We start from the raw sequence: 25686 nt of genomic DNA on the forward strand, positions 1-25686 counted from the left end.
GCCTTGCACCGTTGGGGTTGGGTTTTCTCTTCACCGCTACGGGGCTGGGCTCCCGTAGCGGCCTTGCACCGTTGGGGTTGGGTTTTCTCTTCACCGCTACGGGGCTGGGCTCCCGTAGCGGCCTTGCTTCGTCGGGGTCCTACACTGCTATTCCTCCCACCCCACTCCCGGACAGTGCCATGCCTGCCTCACCGGCCAATCAAAGGCTTCCTCCCTTCTTCCTACTACCACTGGCAGGTGGCAGGGAGGAGGCTTCCGATTGGCCTGCGCGGGGGAAGGCAAAATGAAGGAGGCTTCCCATTGGGCAGTGGGGGTAGGAAGGAAGCTTTCAATTGGACCGCGGGGGCTGGAAAAAGGGAGAAGGAAAGTACAATGGGGCAGTGGGACACCGGGAGACGCGACACACCTGGCGATGTTTGGCGACACACTAGTGTGTCGCGACACACCGGTTGAGAAGCGCTGCTCTAGACTATGGATCCACAGTGTTTATCCCACGCCCCTTTGAAGTCCTTTACAGTTTTGGTCTTCACCACTTCCTCCAGAAGGTCATTCCAGGCATCCACCACCCTCTCCGTGAAGAAATACTTCCTGACATTGGTTCTGAGTCTTCCTCCCTGGAGTTTTAAATCGTGACCCCTGATTTTTTTCCAACGGAAAAAGTTTGACGTTGTCTTTGGATCATTAAAACTTTTCAAGTATCTGAAAGTCTGTATCATATCACCTCTGTTCCTCCTTTCCTCCAGGGTATACATATTTAGATTCTTCAATCTCTCCTCATAAGTCATTTGATGAAGACCCTCCACATTTTTGGTCGCCCTTCTCTGGACCGCCTCCATCCTGTCTGTCTCTGCGGAGATACGGTCTCCAGAGCTGAGGCAGTACTCCAGGTGAGGCCTCACCAAGGACCTGTACAAGGGGATAATCACTTCCCTTTTCTTACTCTATATTTCTCTCTCTATGCAGCCCGGCATTCTTCTGGCTTTAGCTATCGCCTTTTCACATTGTTTCGCCGACTTCAGATTGTTAGACACTAACACCCCAAGGTCTCTCTCCTGCTCTGTGCACATCAGCCCTTCACCCCCCCATCGAATACAGTTCTTCCGGATTTCCACACCCCATATGCATGACTCTGCACTTCTTGGCATTGAATCTCAGCTGCCATATCTTCGACCACTCTTCCAGCTTCTTTAAATCTCATTTCATTCTCTCCACTCCTTCCGGCGTGTCCACTCTGTTGCAGATCTTAGTGTCATCCGCAAAAAGACAAATCTTACCTTCCATCCTGTCCATAATGTTGCTCACATAGATATTGAACAGGACCGGTCCCAACACCGATCCTTGCGGAACGCTGCTTAACACCGCTCTCACTTCAGAGTAAGCTCCATTTACCATCACACATTGTCTTCTGTCCGTCAACCAGTAAGCAATCCAGGCCACCACCTCGGCATTCACTCCCAAGCTTCTCATTTTATTCATCAGCCTCCTGTGTGGGACCATATCAAAAGCTTTGCTAAAATCCAAGTAGATGACATCGAGCGCTTTTCTTTGATCCAACTCCCTAGTCACCCAATCAAAAAGGTCAATCAGATTTGTCTGACAGGATCTTCCCCTGGTGAATCCATGCTGCCTCTGGTGCAGCAATTCTCCGGACTGTAGATAGTTCACTATTCTCTCTTTCAGCAGTGATGCCATTACTTTTCCCACCACCGAGGTGAGGCTAACCGGTCTGTAGTTTCCAGCCACAGTCTCCACCAGAAGACCAAAACCTTCTAGGCCCCTTGCGGCCTCCCCGAGATGTGCCTCCTCCGGACAAAAGCCTCCCCTTTGGGGACACAGACACCTCGGAGGAAGAGCCAGACTTTCTCCCTGGAGGAAGGGGAAATCCCTCCAGGAACGGAACCATACGGAACCATGATGTGTTGCTTCTCCAAAGACGAGTTATCAAATCTCGTGTCTCTGAGCCTGAAGACGCTGGCCATCCCAGGCACAAGAACCGCAGCGGAGCCAAAGGCGAACCCTGTTTTGGTCGGGCTCCGTCAGGCCTCATGCCATTTCCCAATGCTGCAGGCCGTCCACCAACTGATTCACCTGGAATGGAATGCCCCGGAGGCCAGCTTCAAAGGAGGACAGGCCCTAGAAGCCCTATACCCCCTGGAACCCTCAGCCAAAGAACTCCTGGGGTTCCCCAAAGTGGACTCCATAGTCTGCGCTGTCGCAAAGCACACTACCATTCCAGTCGAAGGAGAAGGACAGACGTCAGGAATCCATCCTTAAACAGTCATTTGATGTTGCAACTATGTCCCTGCAGATCGCTGCCTGCTGCGCCGTGGTGACACATGCCTGCTTGCTCCTCTCCAGGGATGCAATCACGTCAGTCGAAATATTAGAACTGGCGATATCTTTCCTTACGGATGCGACCTCCGACCTGGTACGCACCTCAGCAAGGGGAGTCTCATCCATAGTGGCAGCCAGAAGGCAACTCTGGCTCCGAAGTTTGTCAGCCGACGCGACTTCCAAGACGAAACTCACGAGAATGCCCTCTAAAGGAGCCCTCCTGTTCGGAAGCAAACTGGAGAAGTTAGGCGACAAATGGGGCAATACTGGATTTTGTAGGACTGTGGCTTGGGTGTGATGCAGACGAGGAGGAGGAGCTTGGCAAGGCTGGAGACATGGTTTGCTGAGGACTACTGGTGGCTAGGAGGCTACACCCCAGGCTGGATTGGATGAGCTGTGAGTGCTGACGCGGATAGCACAGAATGGAGTTCTGAGGAGAGCTCTGCTGGCAGGGATGATGGGCTGCATAGCAGGTGAAATCGTTACAAAAGGAAAGGCAAAGCAATTGGAGTCTTAGGTAATGCAAAAGGGTTGAACTGGTCAGATTTAGATGGACCTTGAGGGTTTTATTTGCCATCATATTCTATGATTAATGAAATCTGCGTAAAGCCAGAGATCAGATAGTTTGCAGTATTTTAAGAGGAAAAATGTGAATGGGATGTGGGTCTTTGCCGTCGTAGTTCTTCATTTTCTGTGCTTGTATGACCTCCATGCAGAGTGTGGAGGAACCTTTCTAGATCCATGTGTCAAGATTCGTGAGGACAGACCTTCCTGGAATGGGATAACTGAGAAATCCTTCGGGGAGGGAGCAGCGTTCCCATAGGCCTCTGGGAAGGAAAGGATCCTATTTGTTTAACTTTTTGTTAGCAGTAAAATGGATCTCTTTATATCCACTTGTGCTACTTACACCTATGCAGCTGCACCTTCAGCTTGTCTGAAGAGACTCGAAACCTAAAATGCTTTCTTCTCAACAGAATGTCCAGCCAGCAAGAAACTCGAAGAGAAAACAGATTGCAGTAGAACCCAAAGGTAATGCATTTCCCTTGCTGTCTCTTGCATGCTCTCTGATCCATTGCCGTTTGTTCAATATAAACTATGTGCAAGGAAATTGTGAGGCAAGGACAGTCAACTGTCCCTTTTAACATAAACATGAAATGGTTGTGTGGACTCTGGTTGCAGTTTCAGAAATTTAATCTTAAACACTTGCAGGGGGTGCACAGCTGTTAGAAGAGCAGTTGTGGGGACAAATCCTGTGTCTGTGACTCTGGGGTTACCACCATTCCCTCCCGTTATCGCAGGTTCACAGCTGTGATGGCGTACTAATCATTCCAAGACTGTTTTGCCCTGCAACTCGCACTAAACTTTGCTGTCTAGAAGTTCTGCTTGAGAATCATCGGTTTCTGTGGTGCTGAAATTGTAAAGTGGGATGGGATCCTGTTTGCATGGACGTTCTATGTAAATGCTCCGATGGCTCCAAAACCTGGCTCAACAGAGAGAATCGCTGTGAAGAAGAGCGAATGAAGCGACTCTGCTGGTGAAGCTGAACAGCAGCCACTCATTCCCTCTAGGAATAAGGTTTAGTTTATTAGACTTTTTATACCGCATTTCATAAAAATCGAAGTGGATTACAATAAAAACATGTAAGACACATTTATAATAAAACACAAAAACATAGCAAATATCTTTTTTTTTCAAAATGATCTATGTTCCAGTTATATTGGTATTTCTCTATTTCCACAGGACTTACAATCTAAGGGCCTGATTTACTAAGACTTTTCTCCCATTCTGTGTCTATGGCAAAAATGCTTAGCAAATGAGTGTTAAGACTGTGGACCCTTGTGTTGGGGAGAGGTTGAAACAACCTACAGGGACACCTCTATAGGCCCTCACTGCCAACTGGTGGAGCAGACAGTGCTGAGATTGGGCTGGAGCTTCGCCTTTATCAATCCCTTTCCCCTCGGGTTGAGCCTTTGGGTTCTGGGGGCTGGCAGGTCTTGGGTGGCAGTCTCCGAGATGCAGGCTGAAGAGGAGATCTGGTGTTAGGCAGGGGCAACAAGAATCCAAGCTATGGTCAGTGGCAAGTGGCAGGCAAGTATGGTTGTAATCCAGGTTGTGCTCTGAGGCAGGCAAGAGTAGTCAGGGCATAGGCTAAGGTCAGATTTGAAAATCAATCCAGAGGCTGGCCGGGCTAGGAGAGATGAAGACAAGGCTCTAGATGCAAAGGTAGGGCTGAGTGAGACTGGAGAGACTAGGACAAGGCTGAAGCAGCAGCTCACATTACCGCAAAGGTAGTCGACCTGTTGCTGAGGCGGTGTCTGGCAGAGAGAAGGGCCTTATAAGGGCTGAAACTGTTGACATCATTTGGAGGTGCCGTAGTTTAAGTTCCTTCCACAGGCCTTTAAAGGAAGGTCTCTGGCTCGCGCACACACCTAAAGAGCCAGGCCCAATGTGTGATGGCAGCGTCCATTGCTGCGCAGAGTGGCGGCAGAGACCTGGATCGGCAGCGTTGAGTGAGTTACAGTAACAGTATCCCCTCCTCGGGGTTTGAGGTTTAAGTTTGGAGGGAAATTGCCTGTGGAAGGATCTTATGAGATGTGGTGCTTGGATCCTTTATGCCTGCATAGCTCTCTTGCTTTTATGTGTGCTTTTTCCCTTTGTGTTCACCGGGACCCTCTCATATTAATCTTTTATGTATACAGCTTCCCAACTCAGGCTTTATACCCTATCTCATGGCAACTGATTAAGAACGCTGTTTTTGAATAACCATGACTCTCGGTACCATGTATTATAGCTTCTTGTACATTGTAATGCTTTTTAGCATGATACCCTGTATTATAATTCCACACATTAATATATAGTTAGTTTTTATTGTAGCTAAGATACCCCTTTATATAGTTCACTGTTCTTAAGACATATCTCTTCTGTCTATTTTTACATATTTTGCGATTGTTCTATGTAAGGGCCATGCCCAAATGTTCTTAGTTGTATGTAAACCGATACGATGTGCAAATGGCTATCGGTATAGAAGAAACTCTAAATAAAAAAATAAAAATGTTGGTGGCAGACTCCCAAGAATTCTCTTCTGGGTGAAAGTTCTTCCAGGCGATGAGGTACTTTAATTTGTAATGCCTATTACGCCAATCCGAGATTTCGTCTACCTCAAATTGTGTCTCTTCTTTCACCATCGCATCTGTGTGTGTGGGAGGCTTTCTGGAGGGCCAAGAAAGGATCAAAGGTTTCAGTCAGGAGCCTTGCAATATGTTATGAATTCTGAAAAGTATTGGGAAGCCTTCAACTGATAAGTGACTGACTGGATCCACTTGCCATTGGATAAGATATGGTCCAATGAATTGTGGTGCCAGATGAAGTGAAGGGACTTGTACTGAGCCATACCAGGTCACTCTCTTTAAACTGTGGTGCTGGTTGGCATTTGGTATTTGCATATTTTTTTGGCTCACATGGCTGCCTGTGATACTAGTTAATTTCTTTGGGTCTATAGATTGTGGAATTCCTAGGCCATGAGACAGGCTGCTGGGCAGTCCACGGTGAGAGGCAGCGGAAGTGACTTCTGCAGATGTTTCCCATACACCACCTGAAATGGAGAGGAGCCGGTATTACTGCTTACGGGGTTATGTGAAAATTCTGCCCATGGCAGTCGTTTGTCTTTTGTTGACATACAAACTGAGGAAGGTCTTGAGGACCTGATTAATCCTTTGTCTGCCCATTGCCTTGGGGATGATAGGCTGTGATGAAATCCAGAGAGATGTAGCAGAGAGCTTTCCAATAACTGGATGCATCTGGCAGACTGTGGAGTTGGAAGACGTGTTGTCCAAGGCGGGCTAATTCAGGAGCCAAGGAAAGTCCAGTGAGAGGTACGAAGTGAGCTTTTTTTTAATCTATCCACTATGACCCATATCACCTTGGAGCCAAATGAGAGGGAGGTCTACAATGAACTCTGTGGATATGTGGGCCAGGGTTCCCTGGGGCTGGCCAAGGCTGTAACAACTCCCAGGGTTGGGCATGATCAGTCTTCTTCTGCACACAGGACAGGAATCCATGTAGTCTCTCACATTGTTCTGATATGCGGTTACCAGTAGTGGCATTGGAGGAGGTTAAGTGATCGAGCCACTACAGGATGTTCAGCCACACGAGAGTCGTGCACCCATTTCAACACTTTTTTTTTTCTCCCAGAGCCACTTGGGGACAATTATCTTATCTACAGAGATGGAAGTGACTGAAGCAAGGGTGATATATTGTGGGGTCTCTGCTATATCTTTTAGTTATGAAGGATTGGGACAGGACATCAGCTTACAGAACTTTTCAGCTAGTCAGAAGTAGAATTCGAAAGCAAAGCTTGTCTGGGATTGAGTTGCTGGGTTTGCGGAAGGTACTCTAAATTTTTAAGATCCGTGTAAATAGTAATCTTGTCTTAGGGCCCCCTCTAGGAGGTGTCTCCATTCTTCTAGGGCCATTTTGATTGCCAGGAGTTCTCTGTCTCTGTATAATTTTTCTTTGCCAGAGATATTTTTTCTAGAGAAGAATGAGCATGGGAGAAGTGTTCCTTCTGGGCTATGCTGACTGAGGACAGCCCCAGCACTGATGGATGAGGCATCTACCTCGAGCACAAAAGGACTAATGGGATCCACATGTCTGAGACAAGGCTCTTGAGTGAAAACTAATTTTAGTGCCTGGAATGCATTGACAGCTTGCGGGTCCAGTTTCTGGTGTCTGTGGCCTTGCGGATCAAGGCAGTGAGTGGTGCAGTGAGGATGGAGTACCCAAGGATGAATTGCTGATAGTAATTGGCAAAGCCCAAGAATCGTTACAGGGCTTAAGAGACCAACAGGCTGGGGCCATTCTAGGATGGTCTTTTGCTTCACCGGATCTATGCATAGACTGGTGCTGGAGATAATGTAGCCTAGGAAGGGCAGCAGTTCGTGTTCGAAGATGCATTTTTCTAACGTGACGTACATGTGTTAGCATAAGAAATGGATCATTTGTTTTACATGTAGTCAATGCACGATCGGCAACTTGGATAAGATAAGAATGTTGTCCAAATAGATTACCACAGAGGAGTATAAAAGGTCCCAAAAGATCTCATTCATCATTTTTTGGAAGACTACTGGGGCATTGCACAGTCTGAAGAGCATTACTAAATACTCGTAGTGCCCATCTCTATTATTAAATGCGGTCTTCCCCTCATCCCCTTGTTTATTATGGATGAGATTGTATGCTTCTCTGAGATCTAGTTTTGTGAAGACCTGGGCTCCTTATAGCCGATCAAACAGTTCAGATATCAGTGGTAGGGGATAGAGATACTTTTTTGGAATGGCATTAAGGCCCCTGAACACTCAGGGTCTGAGTGTTCTATCCTTTTTTCCACAAAGAAGAAATCTGCTCCCGAGGGAGAAGAAGATTGCTGGATGAAGCCTCTATCCTGGATGTAGTCACTCATAGCTTTGGTCTTAGGTTCTGAGAAGGGCTACACTCTCCCTTGAGGAGGTTCCTTGCCAAGGAGGATCTCAATCCCACAATCGTAGAAATGGTGCAGAGGTAATGTTTCAGTCTTCTGCTTGGAAATTATGGTTTCGAGGTGTTTGAGTGGATTCTTGGGTACTGAGGTGGTGACCACTCCCAAGGGGAGGAGCCCCATGAGGAACCGTAGTACTAGGCTAGACTCTATATACTCAGACACAGAGAATTCGTGTTTTATTATACAGCTTGGTGGTGCTGCCCAAGGGTGGCAGCAGTGAGGTAACCCAGTAGAGTAGTCCAGGGGTCCTCGGCAGAGGAGACCGTCCCACACTCCAATGATGGTAGGCTGCGCTGGGTAGAAGAGAGAGTCCCGGATGTAGACTCGCAGCGCTGAAGGTGAGACAAGCTGACAAAGTTAGTTTACTCACTGAAAAGAAAGCTGTATTTGATGAAGATCCTGCCAGGCAGAAGTAGTTGGATTGCAGGCACCAAGGCAGGGAGAGCAGGCCCTTGAGCGAGTACCTGGTATCCCAGATAGGCCCCTGAAAGAAAGCATAGGGCCCCCGAGGAGCTGGTACCCAGGTTAGAGGTGAATGGCCCCGGAGGGCAGAGAGAATTTCCAGCGGCAGCAAGGAAGCGGCAGAGCAGCTTAGACCAGAGGCAAATCCAATCCTTGCTAACTCAGTCTGTTAGCAAACGAAGGGCAGGGTAAATACCTGGATGTCGTGACGTCAGTCGGAGGGGCCGCCCCCGAGGTTTCCGCCTTGACGTGGATAAAGACGTGGGTTGTGTGTGCATGCGCACCCTAGGAGGCCCTCAGGAGAAACATGGCAAACACTGTCGCCGTAGCTGTTCTGGGGACGCTGAAGAGAGCGGCATGATGATGCGGCGGCAGCCATCTTCCCAAGGCTTGTGGAGCGAGAAGGAAGAAAGGTGAGACACAGAGGTCAAAGCCGTCTGAGACTGGATGCAACAGAAATATGTCCTGATATTCAGTGTATTGAGGGGGCAGACTGGTCTGGGTGACTGCCATGGTCAGATGGGCTGAAGGAGTGACAGAGACAAGGCAAATAGAGGAACAGGATGAGCTCCACCAGGGCAGAGCCAGTGAGGAGCAGTCGATGGTGGGTAGATGTTCCTGATGCCAGGAGAGTCCCAGAATAACAGAATTGACCATTCAAGGAATGATGTAGAAGATAATTGTCTGATTTGTAGGAGACCCACATGGAGAGTCAGGGGAACAGTGCCCTCCCTGAGTTGCCCCAGAAGGGGGTCTCCATAGACTGAAGAGATTGTGAACAGCTGAGTCAGGGGAACCATGTGTATACCGCGGTGCATGACCAGGGCTTGGTTGATAAAGTTTCCCCCTGTGATGGAGTCCAGAAATTCTTCTGAGAAGAGATGGGTTTGACCCACGGTGATGGACATGGGAATGAGGAGTTGGGGAGCAGAGGAAGTCTGACCTAGGGTTGCTTCCCCGGTCATCCCTAAGCATGGAAGTTTCTCTGTCTTTCAGGGCAGTTGGCCACAAGGTGCCCGTGACCTGTGCAATACATGCACAGGCCCAGTTGCTTTCTCCGTAACGTTTCCTTAGAAGTCAGTTGGATGCGGCCCAGCTGCATGGTTTCCCCTGGGGGTTTAACTTCTGGAGCCCAGGATGATGATGTTGTAGTAATTTGAATTCTGTGGCGTATTCGGTGAGGGACTGGGGATGGATTTGTAACATCTCAGCAGCTAAGGAAGTGTGTCTGGTCAACACAGGCAGCACTGGTGGAGAAGGAGCCACTGGATCTGGTGCTGGGACTGGCTAATCTTTTCAGGGCCACAGTAACCTGGTTGAGTTCCTGCAGTCATTGCACCAGGCCGAGTATCGCTTGAAATGAGGACAGGGCGACTGAGTCCATGGCCTCACAACCTGTTAGATTGTGGACCCTTGTGTTTTTCACTCAACGCACAATTAAGCTCTGGGATTTGTTGCCAGAGGATGTGATTAGTGCAGTTAGTGTAGTTGGGTTCAAAAAAGGTTTGGATAAGTTCTTGGAGGAGAAGTCCATTAATGGCTATTAATGAAGTTTACTTAGGGAATAGCCACTGCTATTAATTGCATCAGTAGCGTAGGTTCTTCTTAGTGTTTGGGTAATTGCGAGGTTCTTGTGGCCTGGATTGGCCACTGTTGGAAACAGGATGCTGGGCTTGATGGACCCTTGGTCTCACCCAGCATGGCACTTTCTTATGTTCTTAACCTGTTGTTGCAAAAGAGTTTTGAGAATTTACAGATAAATGAGTGAAATAACTCCCATGCTTTTATATGATTGAAACTGACCACTTATAAAGAAATTTAGCATCCAAAGTTGGTTATGTTTGGAGGAGGAAGATGAGAAAGCTTTCCTGGATATATGGACTGATGTCTTACCAGCAGTCATGCTCCATAGCTGGCAGCTGGGATCTATCAACAGTATGGCTAGAGGTAACTAGGCAGACCAAATGAGCTGGTGGTTCTTTTTCTGCTGAGAATTTAGTATTCTTCTTGTCCTAAATGGGGAGAAAAGAAGCCTGCTGTTCAGGCTGGTGTGCATTAATTGAGGTAAGCCAGAGTCTTGTTCCTTCAGATTTGTATTCTTCATAAACAGAACGTATTCATATTTTCTTTCCTCTGCCTAGGTTTGGATTCTCAGGGCCATAAGAAGATATTTCTCAACCTTGCGAGAACAGCAGTATGGAAGTCTCTGTCTTGTAGTAGCCAGGAATATCTGAAAGCAGAGATGGATGCAGCAATGTTGTGAGTGCTCTGTCCCTATATCTAATTCTGTGAGCAGTCCCTATAGCACCATCTTCAATATGGGGGGAGATGGTCAGTGCCGCCATTAGATAAACATCTAGAAAGGAGTGTTTTTTCATAGGGGATTTTGGCACTCTTAACTATTTTTTTTTTTTTTTGACTGAGTACTTGTTTCTTTATTCTCTACTTGTGTTCTGAAGTTGCTGAGACCCTAGGATTCAGCATATGGTTTTATTTGTAATAACTGCAGGTTTTTTTTTATTGAAAATGTCTTCAAAAGAAATTAACAGATTTGATTGAGAGGCACTGCTCATACACAATAATATAAAATGTTTAGAGTTATGGCAAAATTATATTTAGTGTCACTGGTTTGACAAAAAAAATAAAATGATTATTTAAAATTTCTTATTAAGTTTCCCTAATACAAAAGAATTGCCTGAGGCAGTGTACAAGCCACAAAACATATACATCTACAACTATATCAAAATAAATTTAATATATAAAAATAGGCAGATATGCACATAAAACATGTAAACGGTGCATAGGAAATATGAAGTAGTGTAGCGGTAGGGGTTTACTACTGTCTGATTTGACCAGGATGGTAAAATAGATCACGAAATGCTAAAAGATTAGACAGAGGCTGCTAAACATGAAAATACAATAGTAATGGAAATGTTAATGAACTCTCTCAATGTATTATCATAGTGATACAGTTTCTAGACTGCCATAAATGATTGTTTCCTGGCACACCTGTCCACTGCAACCGCGCATGCAAATCATAGAAATGACGGCAGAAAAGGTCTGGTCCGTCCAGTCTGTCCAGTAGGCTTTCCATAGTAGTACCTGCTGTGCCATGCAAGTTACCCTCGTGTATCAGTGAGTTTTGCTTGACGTTCTTTGCTTATGGACTTGGCCGTAGAAGCAGTCCTATGGTTTTTTTTTCTTAATGTCTGAGCATCAGTCCCCAGACTGTAAACAAAAATAATAGTTATGGCTCTTGTTTTTTGTCCCTGAATCCAAATTTCTCTTTCCTTTCAGCCCCCTCCTTCGAAGCAGAGAGCAGTGTTGGAGTTGCATCAAAAGTATCAAGGTTTATTTTGTGAAGGGTAGTATTCACCACACCAGCAAGCTACCCCCATGCATGCGTTCTGCTTCCTTTAGGACTTGGCCATAGAAGCAGTCCTGTGCTCTTCTTTTTTTTTTTTTTTTTCCCAAAGTTTTGAATTGCTCACAAGAATACATCTTGTAAAGGTAGTGAATGTACATTAACGTGGAAAATTATTCAGAGAGTATTACAATACATCTTTAGTGAAATGTACATGCACCTTACATATAGGAAACAGGGAGGAGGCTCCATGGAAACGAGCGATATCAATTAGGAAACTAAAGCAAAACAAACTAAGGACGTCAGGAAGGCTCACGAAATATTTTCCTTATACTGAACCACTAGTGGGTGCTAATTGGGTTTGTGCATCCAAAACTGCTCTGAGTTGAATAGGCTCAAAGAAGACATAGTTAACATTTTGATGCCTAATACAGCACTTGCACGGATAACGAAGTTTAAATCGTGCAATCAATTGAAGTGCCTCCGCACGCATGGATAGAAAACTTTTTCTTGAGTACACTTAATCACATCTGGATAAACCCAGAGCTTCCGTCCATAGAATAGGGACTACCTGTTCCAAAAGAAAAGCTTCAACACATTATTACGGTCCATCAAGAAAGCGAATGAGACCAATATCTGTCTTCTCTGTGCAACTTCAGTTTCTTGAGACAATTCCAAAATCTAATGTGTTCTCAAAGAAAGCTGCAGACGTCTTACCTCCGCATCACTCTTTTGATTGCGCTATTAATCTGTTGCCCAACACTGAACCTCCCCAAGGAAGAGTCTACCCACTCTTTCTGACTGAGACAAAAGCCATGTCAGAATATATACAGGAAAATTTGGCCTTCCAAATCTCCTGCTGGAGCAGGGTTCTTTTTTGTGGGGGGGAAAAGGACGGCTCCCTCCGGCCGTGCATAGATTACTGTGGCTTAAATGAAATTACACAGAAGGATCGCTCCCTCCTGCCATTAATCTCCAAACTGTTTGACAGGCTCCAGGGGGGGCCAAGATATTTACCAAATTGGACTTTAGAGGAGCTTACAAGTTGATCAGAATACACCAGGGCGATGAATGGAAAACCGCATTTAACACCCGCGATGGCCATTTTGAATATCTGGTCATGCCTTTTGGCCTCTGCAACGCTCCAGTGGTGTTCCAGAGTATGATGAACAAAATCTTCAGAGACATGCTCTACAGTTTTGTCGTGGTCTGTTTGGATGACATTCTGGTATTCTCGTCCTGCAATGCTTAAGGGATAACTAGCTGTACGCCAAACTGGAAAAATGCTCTTTTCACAAGGAGTCCGTCCCTTTCCTGGGCTATGTGGTCTCTAACCAGGGGTTTTAGATGGATCCACAGAAGACTAAGAGCACTTATATTTATTCACTCCTTCACTTATTGCCTTCTGAAAGGTGATTTGTCCTTTCACTGACATGTGACAGTGAAGGGACCAATCGGCAATAAGTGAAGGAGTGAATAAATTAATATTAAGTGCTCGACACTTTAATATTGATTTCTTCACTCTGGTACTGGTAGTCATGTTGGGAAAATGGATGCTGAATTTATCAGCAATCATTTTCCTAATCTGTGCATGTGCTTCAACATTATCTCTGTTTCAACGACAAGGGCGAATGTAGAAAAGAGGATTTATATTCAGACAACAACAAACAAGGACTGAATTGTACAGTCTGGGTAAACGAGCGTGGGAGTAGCTTGCTTATTGCGGTGGTTACTACCCCTAACAAATTAAGCCTGATACTTCACTTTGAATGCATATCCGGAGCAGCTCACTGCTTCAACGGCAGGGGGGAATGAAGAAATAGGATTTACATCCAGCCAACATCTAACAAGGCATTGATCTGAGCAGTATAAGTATACAAACATAGGGATAACTTGCTCTATATGACGGTTACTACCCTCGAACATTAAGCCTTAATACTTCACTTTGATTCAGCTCCAACACTGCTTTCTGCATCAATGGCGGGGGTGGAAGGAAATTAGAATCAAAAAGTTACCAATAAGGGCCCTGAACTCAGCGGTCGGAGTAACAGATAGGTATGAGAAAATAAGTGTGAAAGCTTGCTGGGCAGACTGGATGGGCCTATTGGTCGTCTTCTGCCGTCATTTCTGTGTTTCTATGAAAACGGAGGCTGATAAATTCAGCCTCAGTTTTCTTAACTGGCAGACGACCGCCGACAGCGGACCTTTCTCAGGCACATGCTAGGGGTGCGCAATAGTCCGTAACGCCTCCTCGGCAGCGCGAGCCCTAATTTAAATATTGCATCGCGCCCCCCAGGAGAGGTGCCTGGGGGCGCGTTAGGAAAACAGGCACTGTACACTCAGCGCCCGCTTTCGGCGCAACATTTTTGCATTGGCCCCTAAGTGACCAGTAAAGTAAAAGCAGAGAAATTTGTTTTCCTCCTTCAAGGTTTAAGTCATTGACTGAGAATTAGGTCAATTAAAGAAACTTGTTTAGTAGGAAGCCTGATAGACATGCGTGCACAGAAATAATAGGGAAAGTTGTCCTGGACTATGCTGCTGCTGCTTGTGTGAATGTTAATGGCTGAGTTTGTTCTGAAACTGGGAACATTGTTGCTCCTGATGAATTTATGGTCTGTAAAAACCTAATGTTTGGAATTGGTAATAGAAAGTTCTATGGGAAGCTGTGGCAAGCCTTAGCTTTACGAGTTCTGGAAATGTGCATTTAAATCCAAAGGTCTCAGTGTTACTAATTAGTATTAATGTGCGCTGCATAGCCTTATTTAAAATCTAGGCTGGAAGGCCTGCTGTAATTGGAGTCTCATAAGGAATTCTGTGGGAATTGCAAACTGTGGCTTATAAATTCTGCAAATCTGCTTTTAAACCCAGAGGGTGCAGTGTCACTAATTAGCATTAAGACGTGCTTCATAGCTGTGGTGAGTTTAAAACCCAGGCTGGAATGCTTGCTGTAACTGCAGCCTCATAAACTCTGGCCTAAAATCTGTTTAGTTTTAGCAATCCAGAGTTAGGAGGATTGCTAAACTCCTTCTACCCTGTGCTTTAAAAAAAAAAAAAACCTGTAGTGTAATGCAGTTTTTCTTTGCTTGTGAGAAATGCTGTATTGAAAAGTCCAAGTGGAGAATGTGTCTGTGATACACTGAAGACAGCAAACTATGGTGGAAATGGTCGCTGGCTTGCACCGTTCCAGTCCTCGCATTAATAGACCCATGCATACAGCACACCATTCAGACTTAATCCTGCCGTGACCCTACACTTTCATCTTTAGACCACTATTTACAACTTGAAAAATCGAATCTTAATGTTTCCACTGATAAAGTCCCTGAAGCAGCCTTGTGCGAAACTCGGCCAGTTGGGCTCTTTTTATCAAGAGATATATGTGCAAATAAATTATTTTAATCTAAGGCAAGTGGTCTGTCTTGTTTTAAAATTTGCCCTCTGGCTTTGATGGACCACCTTCCGCTCTGTTTTGTGGGACTCTTAAAAATATTTTAAGCCTGATCTCAGTCCATGTGAGAAAAAAAAAAAAAAGTTTTAAAAAATCCCTCCCAAAACCTGGAAGTGCTGTGCCCAAGCATACGTCTTGCTATGAGGTAGCAGATTGCCTCTCCTGTTATGCCCATGCAGGGCTGATTCTGCTGAAGCATGTCAAGGAGCCATGGTGGGGTTTGGTAGCCAACCTAACATCTGTCTGCAGCGGGGAGATCTGTATTATTATTATTATTACTTTTTTATATACAGACATTTGATCTGAGAGATCACACGGGTTTACATTCAGGCACTGGAGGTATCTCCCTATCCCCAGAGGCAATGGAGGGTAAAGTGACTTGCCCAAGGTCACAAGGAGCGACAGCAGGACTCGTACACTGGTCTCCTGGTTCATAGCCCCCTGCTCTAACCACTAGCCTATTCCTTCTCCCTGTAAATCTGCAATGTGGAGTTCTTGCCAGACATTCACATTGAACTATTGTTGAACAGGGACTCCTGACATGACCTTCGCCAGTTTGTCCTGAGGAGTCTCTCTGATAGGTAGAACCAAACTCCATCCTCCTAGGGCCTGTTGTTTTGGTTCCAGCTGCCTTCGTATAAATAAATAAATACAAAAGTGGCTTGTTGGCACCAGGTTTTGTCTGTTGGCACTATTTTGGGTTTCCCTTTTTTTCATTTGGGACAGTCTGAATCTAGACTAGACTTTCCCATTTCTGAGGACTGCCATCCTGCTTGTCCTCAGTGAAAATACTGGCACTATAGGGACGCTGATGAAAGTCAAGCACAGTACATCTTAATATCCAAACACTGATACAATGTTGGGCTACTGAAAAAGAGTCATTGGTGCTCTCACGTTTGAGAAGTGTTTGTATCTGCAAGCTACAAAAATAAAAATTCACGTGACCTATAATAATAAATTCTGACGCACCTAAGATCTCAGTCACTCCAACTAATGGATGCCATCGGAGTCTCAAACAGTATGAGGTCATATTGCATATCTTTGTGAAGTTTGTATTTTCTGATGTCTGTGATTGTTGCAGGTGAATTTACATTTGCTTTGTCTTCGGTGAAAGCAGAGTTGCTTACCTATAACAGATGTTCTCCAAGGAAAGCAGAATGTCAGTCCTCACAAAACCCACCCATATCCCCTTGGAGTTGGTTTCTCTAAGTCAAACTAAATTGTAGACCGGAGGGTCCCCTACATACCGGACATGCCAAATGGGGCATTCTCAAAGTTTCTAGAAACTTAGAAATTAAATTTCCTCACTGGGCTCCATCAGATGTCTGACATCCTGGTGTCTTTGGAGAACACCTGTTACAGGTAAAGAGCTCTGCTTTCTAACTCAGCCATTAAATAGGCTGCTGCTTGGTTGATAAATAGTACAGGCTTTTAAAAATATTTTTATTGCTTTACTGTTTATAGTGAATTTTCTTTGTAATTTTAGGATTGCAAGATAGGATGAGGTCCTGTATCTTTTATAATTTATTTTTTATTAAGTTTTAAATCAATTTCTTGATACAAAACCAAGGAATATAAGATACAGTCATCACAATAAAGAAAATATCTCATGGGGATGAAATTCAATCCTATCCAGAAATTCTTATCAAGTCCACATTACATGAGACAACTTCAGAGATGGTTCCTCTGCAACCTGTCCTACAGTCCTGACAGAGCTGCACATCTCTTTCTTAGATTTGGCTCAGGTATGCATGCACACACTCGCACTTGTCTTGTTTCCTCTCTAGGTTTCTAAGTCGGAGAATACCTGAGAGGGAGAAGACTTACAAGCACCTTAATATCCTGAGAGAAAGGTAATGTGTACACCTGGCAGTACCTGTGCATAATATCCCTCCCTCCCTCCCCTCAGGGCACTTCCTGTGCCTCACATCCCCCACCCTCCACCCCAGGCCCTTACCTCTCACTCCCTGTATCCATGCAATACCTGTGCATAATATCCCTCCCACCCTCCACCCCAGGCCCTTACCTCTCACTCCCTGTATCCATGCAGTACCTGTGCATAATATCCCTCCCTCCCTTCCTGTGCCTCACATCCCCCACCCTCCACCCCAGGCCCTTACCTCTCACTCCCTGTATCCATGCAATACCTGTGCATAATATCCCTCCCTCCCTTCCTGTGCCTCACATCCCCCACCCTCCACCCCAGGGCAGCACCTGTGCCTCATATCTAGTCCTGACTCTCCTCCTCCCCCCCCCAGCAGAATAAAATATGATGGTAATTATTTCTGTAATACTTGTTATAATGGGAAACCCAATCATGTAAACAATGTGGGTGACGTTATCTACACTCTCAACAATTATTATAACACATACAAGAGAGTATACAAACTTTATCACCACAAATACCATGAAATGTGTCACGATGGCTTCACAACACTCGTCCTTAAGCACATTCACACGCCTACCCATTCATTCAATTTAAAAGACAGGTGCAATCATTATCGTTAAACAGCTTTGCTACACCAAGTCATGAGCATGTATAAATAAATCTGTGTGTATATATCAGTACAGATCTTATGTACCCTTATGGCTTATATGCTAATTTACTATCTTATGTATGTTTATTGTAAACCGTTCTGATTAATTCTTTGAATTGTAAAAGCGGTATATAAACATTTTAAAATAAATAAATATGCCATTTACAACACTTACCATACAGCTTATATATGATTTACATCAATGCAAACATCTTTCCAATATGTTTCCATACAAGTTTTATAAAATAGTGCTATGGTCTTCCCATATCTTCAATGAACCACAATCTTACTTGTGGGTAGATCTCAATTCACCCAGTGACATTGCAGTTTGTTCTTCTTTTCTTGACTAATCAGGGTGACTGGTATGAGGAGAGAAAATCGTTAACAGTCAAGAGACCTGGCTATTCAAACTAGCTTACCCATACCTAGACGATCTTCACCATTACCTTACTTTTCAAACAAGCCCATCCATAACCAGACGAGTATTACCACTTAACATACCTCTACGAACATTTCCATGACCTCCTTCACAGACTTATTATTGTATATTTACTTATTTTACCTTATACTTATTTTAAAATTGCACTGGTGGAGATTTACAGTCTTCCGCCTAATCGATTCTTCGTTTTCTAAATGCCTCACTTGTTAACAGTTGCTAATACTTCCCCCAGTTGTATCTTCTGTTTTCCCAGTTCCAGGTAATGCCTGTTGCAATTTTGTGTTCCACTGTAAACCGATGTGATATGTATCCTGCCACATGAATGTCCGTATACAAAAGTTCAAAATAAATAAATAAATGCTTTGAAAGTTGATGTATTAGCTGTGAACTGAAACTTGGATTTGAACCAACTTCAGAAAATGTTGGAGATTATTTAAAAGGTAAAAAAAACCTCTTTAAACTCTTTCAGCAACAGAGAGGTCTGTATCACTTTTCTGTACTCCTCAGACTCCTTAGGGACTGTCAGAATCTTAAGGTGCCATCAGGGAATCCAGGGGACCTGAAGAATAGTCGGAGATACTTGGTACAGGAGGAGCAACGACTGGAATCCAATCTAGAGACCCTGGAACTATTGCAGGTGAAGGCTGCTGCTTGTATACAAAATGATTGCAACTCCATATTTCCTAGCGTGTAGCCAGATGGACTCAGGACCAGTTGTGCTCTTCTGCTAGCAGATGGGAGACGGAGTCATATTTCAAAGTTGACGTTACTCTATCTATACCACTGCAGTAACCTCAGCTCTCCAGTATCTCACCGTCTCCTAGCAGATGCGGACACTATCCCACACACTAGCATAGTGTTAAGAATTAAAGAAAAGAAGAAACAAATTTACCTTAAGGAAGATCGAGCCCTGCTCTCCTGCAGTGATACCTAAGGGTCCCTCCCCAGTCGAGAACTCGGATATCCCTCAGAGGTGTGCTTGGTCCGGTAGCCGGGTCCCGGCGTGAACATAGCCCCCCAGTGTGGCTGAAAGGCAGCAGATGAAGAAACTAGCGCGGCGGTGAAGGTAATTTCCTCTCCCCCCGCAGCTGGAGACCGTCCGGCACACAATCGGTAAGCGCCGAGATCAGGTAAGTAAAAAAAAAATCTTTAAATTCAGGTCTCCGGTCTCCACAGCTCGGATTGCCGTACCGAATCCGTCCCGGCGAGGTTAGAAGGGAGCACCGATCGGGTCGAGCAGCCTTGGTTAGGCTAGGTCCCGATCCGGTGCAAGGGTCCACACACGTGGAGACCCTCAGGGGGCGCCATTTTACGCATGGGGATCGTCTGCACCATCTTCCCTTCTCGCCAGCAGTGCGCATGGGGCAGGCCAGGCGGCCGATGCGCTTAACTTGCGCGCGCGTCCAATACAGACGCGCACCCCGTGCGCACAACTACACGCACAGCTGTGTTTACAACTCCAGCGCACAAACATAGAAACAATGGCACCGGTGCCCAAGAAGGCCAGAAGGCACTCTCTTTGCACAGCCTGCCCAAAAGAACCAAAGGCAGATGATCGCAGCGCTTTAGACCCTACAGGAACTCGCAGTTCCAGGCACCTCGTCCCTCCGGAAGGTCCTAGCCCATTGGGAACAGACAGACCAAGAGAGGAGCAGGCCCGGGGGCAGGCTCTAGCCATGCTCCACTATGAGAATGGGCTGACCCAGCCACAGAAAGAGGAAATAGGGGGTCGACTTGCCCTCTTCTACCAAAGATAGGTCGAGATAACATCGGTCAAATGGGTTCTAAACATCATTTGAGAAGGTTACTCTCTAGAGTTCCGCAGCATCCCTTGAGACAAATTTATGATGTCACCCTGCCACTCTCATTCCAAGAGACTGGTAGTAGAAACCACTCTAACAAGACTACTCAGTCTGAAGGCAATAACTCCGGATCCCAAGCCCCAACAAAATTCGGGGAGCTATTCCATCTATTTTATCATTCCCAAGAAGGAAGGATCTTTCCGGCCCATTTTGGACATCAAGAACGTCAACCGTCATCTACGGGTTCTACACTTCCGCATGGAAACTCTTCGCTCTGTAATAATGGCAGTACAACCGGGAGAGTTCCTAACTTCCCTGGACCTTACCGAAGCCTACCTTCACATTCCAGTCCATCAGGATCCACCAGTGCTTCCTGCGCTTTGCGATACTGGGTCACAATTACCAGTTCTGAGCACTACCCTTCGGCCTAGCAACCACCCCCAGAACCTTCACCAAAATCATGGTGGTTGTGCCGGCAACACTGAGGAAGGAAGGGATCTTGGTACACCCTTACCTGGACGATTGACTAATCAGGGCAAAGTCTTTGGAAAAGAGCCAGGAAGTGACCAGCAGAGTCAAGAGCCTACTGCAGGAACTCGGTTGGGTCGTGAACACGGGCAAGAGCAGTCTGCAGCCTTCTCAGTCGCTAGAGTACCTGGAGGCCCATTTTGACACCAAACAGAACAGTCTTCCTCCCTCCCCCAAGGAGAAGGAAACTGATGAAACAATTATGACAATTGATGACCAATGCACGCCCCAAGGTATGGGACTATCTTGGCCTCATGGTATCAACCCTGGAAGTCGTCCCTTGGGCAAAGGCCCATATGCAATCGCTCCAGCGCTCCTTACTGTCACGATGGAATCCACTGTCCCAGGACTACGCAATTCGCCTCCAACTACCAGCAGAGGTATGTTCTCAGCTCCAGTGGTGGCTACAGGAAGACCACCTAAGCAGAGGAGTAAGCCAATCCCCACTGAACTGGATCTTGTTCACCTCTGATGCGAGCCTGCGAGGGTGGGGAGCCCACTGTCAGGAACTGACGGCCCAGTGACAATAGAACAAGGAACATAAGAACATAAGAAATTGTCATGTTGGGTCAGACCAAGGGTCCATCAAACCCAGCATCCTGTTTCCAACAGAGGCCAGGCCACAAGAACCTGGCAATTACCCAAACACTAAGAAGATCCCATGCTACTGATGCAATTAATAGCAGTGGCTATTCCCTAAGTAAACTTGATTAATAGCCGTTAATGGACTTCTCCTCCAAGAACTTATCCAAACCTTTTTTGAACCCAGCTACACTAACCACACTAACCACATTCTCTGGCAACAAATTCCAGAGCTTTATACCAGTTTTGGCTTAGGGGCTTATGGTATACCCAACATCAGGGTTTTCAGGATGCCCTCCTACCCAAATCTACCCCTGTTGTTGTGCCTGTTGCACGTCTTTGGGTGCATTTGGTGCATTGCTCGGGCATCCTCAGCTCGGTACTCACCCATATGTGAGGACTACCATCCTGCTTGACCTGTGAGAAAGCAGAGTTGCTTACCTGTAACAGGTGTTCTCACAGGACAGCAGGATGTTAGTCCTCACGAAACCCGCCCGCCACCCCGCGGAGTTGTGTTCGCTTGCGATTTATTTTATTTTTCGCACGTACTTTTACTATACACAAGACTGAAGGGGGACCCCTGCTGGATGCAGGGTCAGTGCATTGCTGGGCATGCCCAGTAATGCCAGTCAAAGTTCTAGAAACTTTGACAAAAGTGTTCCATGATTGGGCTCCATCCTGATGATGTCACCCATGTGAGGACTAACATCCCGCTGTCCTGTGAGAACACCTGTTACAGGTAAGCAACTCTGCTTTCTCACAGGTCAAGCAGGGTGGTAGTCCTCCTACTTGTCGAATGCAGAGGACTTAAGCCTCCATAGAGGAGGCATGGCCCAGTTTATCAAAGATGAGATGGAATTGTTGGAAGAACTCCTGTAAATCCTGGAGCAAAGGATTCTCTTGTTCCCAAAATGGGGAGGCCCAGCCAAAGACTGTGCCACCCAGAAAAGACAGGATGGTACGTGACCTTGGTTATTTCCCTAGGGATCAGAGCGGACTGGAGCTCAAAGTGCATCCTGCACTGGTTCAGGAATTGTCTGCACTTCAGGGCCCCATGGTCACAGAGGCTGCATGCCATCCATTCCCGCAGCTACTCTCTGTAGAAGACCAGTAACCTGATCCAGGATACCTTGCTGTTGAATACACTGGGCCAGTTTTGGAATGGCTTGCAGGGCAGACATATCTGCTGGGTCCATGGTCTCAGGAACCTGTAAGGACTGTGTGATTGGTGCAACCTAGAGAGTGGACACTTTAGGCAGCAGGCAGAGTTCTTGGGTTCCAGGGGCCAGCAGAACCTAGGCAAGGATCCCTCAGGGTACAGCGAACTAGAGAATCTGGGCTCAAGCTGGGTTGGGGCTAGCAGCAGGAGAGAGTAATCGAGGTCCAGGCGAGAATGGTCAGTGTCCAGTCAAAGGCAGGCAGCAAGCAAAGCATAGTCAAGGTCCAGGCAGAGGTCAGTCCAAGGAGAAGGTAGGAGCAAAATGGGGAGGACTGAGTGGAGAAGGTGAGACAGGCTGGGTATGAGGCAAGGGTAGGCTGAAGAGACAGGCAGGCAGGTCGAGAAGAAGTAAAGACCATGCTGAGGCAACATGCGCTAATATACGGCAGGAGACCTGTTGCTGAGGCTTCTAGCTAGAGTGCGGCTGGTGATTAAATATCCAGCCACACTGAGATGAGCAGCAGCAAGCCAGCAAGGTTTGTCCGCTGCGGGTCGGTAAGAGAGGGCAGTGTGCGGGCATCAATGCCTAGGGGAAGGCCTGTCAGGAGATGGTGACTTCCTGGCCTCAACGTGAGTGCCCGGTCGCGGAACTAACCCGCAAGCCACCAAACATAACAAATAATTTGTGGCTGTGAGAGAGGAATCTGGATTTTTTGTGCCTAGGTTGGTCAGGGCTTTCTGCTCTAGTTCATTTCGGCCTGGAAGATCAGCATTGGTGAGTGAGGTGGCAGACGGCAGTGTTGTGTGTTTTTGGCTGTGCAGAGAAGCCACAGAAGCCTTGGGTCCTTTGGAAAAGCGGTACAGGTAAGGCCAGATAGTATTGGTATTGGCTTAGGTGCTGAGGGTGATGGCAGCTGGGAGGTGGCTCCTCCTGCCCCGGGTTAGTCATGTTGCTTCCTCTTTCACACAGCGGTTCTTAAGCCTTGCTCCTATTCACTGCCAGTGGCGAGGGGGTGAGGGTGTTTTGGGAAGCTGCATGTTGGTGTATGATTTTGCATCAGCACCTATTAAAGGTAAGGAGCTTTGACATCTCCTCTTTATAAGGGCAGATTCCTGCAGCTCCTGTAAGTGGAGTTTAAGGATAATGACATTGTTGGGAAAGGGACAATTTCTTCTCTCACAAATTTAATCACATTTGATAAATGTTGTCCCTTTGTGGATTATAATCAGGAAGAAATTGATAAGACTGTAGAAGCCAGTGAGAGGCTGGATGAGGAAATGAAGTCCTTGCAACCGAAGACCCAATTACTCCAGAGTGAGGATGTGGAAGACGAGGTAAGATGCTATGCAAGCTTGCACGTAGGAAGGAGATTGAGGGGATCCGGAGGATTTATTTATTTAATAGCTTTTTTCATACCAATATTCGTGGGTACATCGTATCGGTTTACAGATAACTGAAGGTGGAGAGGGACCAGCAAAGACATAATATGAATAGGTGAGAGAAAAAACTAATATAGGAACAGTAAAACGTTACATGAAGTAGCCAATAAGCACAATATGCAAAATATACAATAAAAACATGGCATGGGGAGGGAGGGGTTACAGGGGCAGAGCAAGGACGAGTAAGAACAGGCGGGGAAGAAATAAGTGGAAGGAAATAGAAAAAGAGAGGGACGGGGGGGGGGGGGAGAATAGCGAGTATGAGGCGTTTACCCTGTCACTACTCTGGCAGAATTGGAGATGCACGTGTAGGGTGGTAGCTAACGTGACTGGCAGGCTTTCTAGTTGTTTAGCAGATGAGGATTGTGCTGCAGACTAATACTGTGTGCTTACTTCTGCCAAAAATACTTTGAAAAAAAGTCAGACGCATGAGAGAGCGAATAAACCAAAATTATCTTCATTCCTTGAAAAACCTGCAGATTGCATGGCTTCTGTTTACATGCGCTGTAATTTCCATGTTTAGCCAAGATGGAAAGGAGTAACATAACTTGAAATAGCAGCTTACTCTATGGACCTTTTGGCATTCTAAGTTTTTTTGTTTCCTGTCGTAGCAATTAAAGAGCGCACAGAGTGATGACCAGGACAGATTTTACCCAATGTCTCTTTGCAAAAGAGCACAGTTCAAATTCATTGTCTGACTGTATTGCATAAATAGTGGCTCAGCAATCCTGCTGCCCTGCCCTCCACCCCCCACACATACTGGGGTCAATGCAGTAAAATGGGCACCACTATTCAGTGCCGAGTGCACAGCCACATCCCCGGGCTGCTTGATGCAATATTTAAATGGGGCGGCATTAAAAAGGAGAAGTGGGCGCCCATAGTGCTCAATAGTTTATTGCAATGGGCGCTCAATACGAGTGTCCGTTTTCATCCCACTTCTTTTTTTTATTTTATTTTGTTTGTCATAATTCATTTCAGCAGCCATAGCAAAATATTAGTTCCCTGTACGTACCTACTTCTTCCATGTCTGAGGCTGGAGTTAAACTTGCTGGGTGCCCCCTGCTTTCCTGCATAAGGGGGTCGTAGCTAATGCCCTCGTCCATGTGGCATTTACAAATGATGGTGCTATCAGGTGTGCGTTATGAATGCGTTAATCTCCTTGCTGCATCGGGCGCTCGTCTAGCTTGTCCAAATGTCTGTCCGACCGCGCATAAACCCGTGCACTAGGCTGGGGCACTTTATTGCATTGGCTGCACTATCTTTTACACCAAGAGTGCCAGAGCAAAGAGACAAGCAGGGCCTGCAGAAGGTGGGGCCTCAGCCATTGTGTGTGTTTTGTTTTTTTACATTTTGTCTTAAGAATCTTTTTATACCCTTTGTCAAATTGTTTTTTTGATATTTTATTATGAATGTTTTAACTTTGTAAGCCGCCTTATGCAAGAATGTAGAATGTGAGTTAAAATGTTTTAAAATAAAGATGAGAGCAGCAGGACCACAGACCCAGTTGGCCTGAAACGTAGACATAGATCCGATGCTAAATCTGGCACGAGCGGAAGGGCCATGAGCCCAGAGCCTGCAAGTGTAGAAGAAATGTGTGGGAGGAGAGGGAAGAGAAGCTGCAAGGCTGCTTGGTGGGTAAAGGTGCTGATTGTTAGACACTTTGAGGGTGGCGGGAATGGGGAGTTGGGAGAAGATGGAGAGGGAAGGATAAAGGTATTGTTGAAAAAAGCGAGGGAAATGGGGAGGAAGACTGTTTTTGGAAGGGAAGAGGAAAAGGACGACAGGAGTTTGAAATGAATGAAAAGGCCACAAAATAGACTGATGATAGGAGAAGGAATGGAGTTGGAGTGAAAAAAACCCCACACCAGAGCTTTCTTAACGTTCAGACAGTTGGATCCAGAATGAGTGGATTATGCACCTCAACCAGCCGATGGCGATGGAACAAAGCTGACATCATATATATAGAGATAGAGATAGATATATATATATAGAGAGAGAGATATAGAGAGAGATATAGAGAGAGATATAGAGAGAGATATAGAGAGAGATATAGAGAGAGAG

General features: G+C 46.0%; 1 protein-coding gene across 1 annotated transcript in view; it reads left to right on the forward strand.

Annotated features, from left to right (window-relative positions):
• The window catches only part of CENPQ (centromere protein Q), a 39354-nt gene that overhangs the window by 5133 nt on the left and 8535 nt on the right, over window positions 1-25686 (forward strand). The window contains exons 2-6 of the mRNA XM_029574460.1: window positions 3309-3363; window positions 10471-10588; window positions 16926-16991; window positions 18622-18751; window positions 23416-23520. Coding sequence (XP_029430320.1) covers window positions 3309-3363; window positions 10471-10588; window positions 16926-16991; window positions 18622-18751; window positions 23416-23520 — 474 coding nt within the window. The remainder of the gene's footprint in view (window positions 1-3308; window positions 3364-10470; window positions 10589-16925; window positions 16992-18621; window positions 18752-23415; window positions 23521-25686) is intronic.

The sequence above is a fragment of the Rhinatrema bivittatum genome, chromosome 13, assembly GCF_901001135.1.
Source record: "Rhinatrema bivittatum chromosome 13, aRhiBiv1.1, whole genome shotgun sequence".
NCBI classification, from domain to species: domain Eukaryota; kingdom Metazoa; phylum Chordata; class Amphibia; order Gymnophiona; family Rhinatrematidae; genus Rhinatrema; species Rhinatrema bivittatum.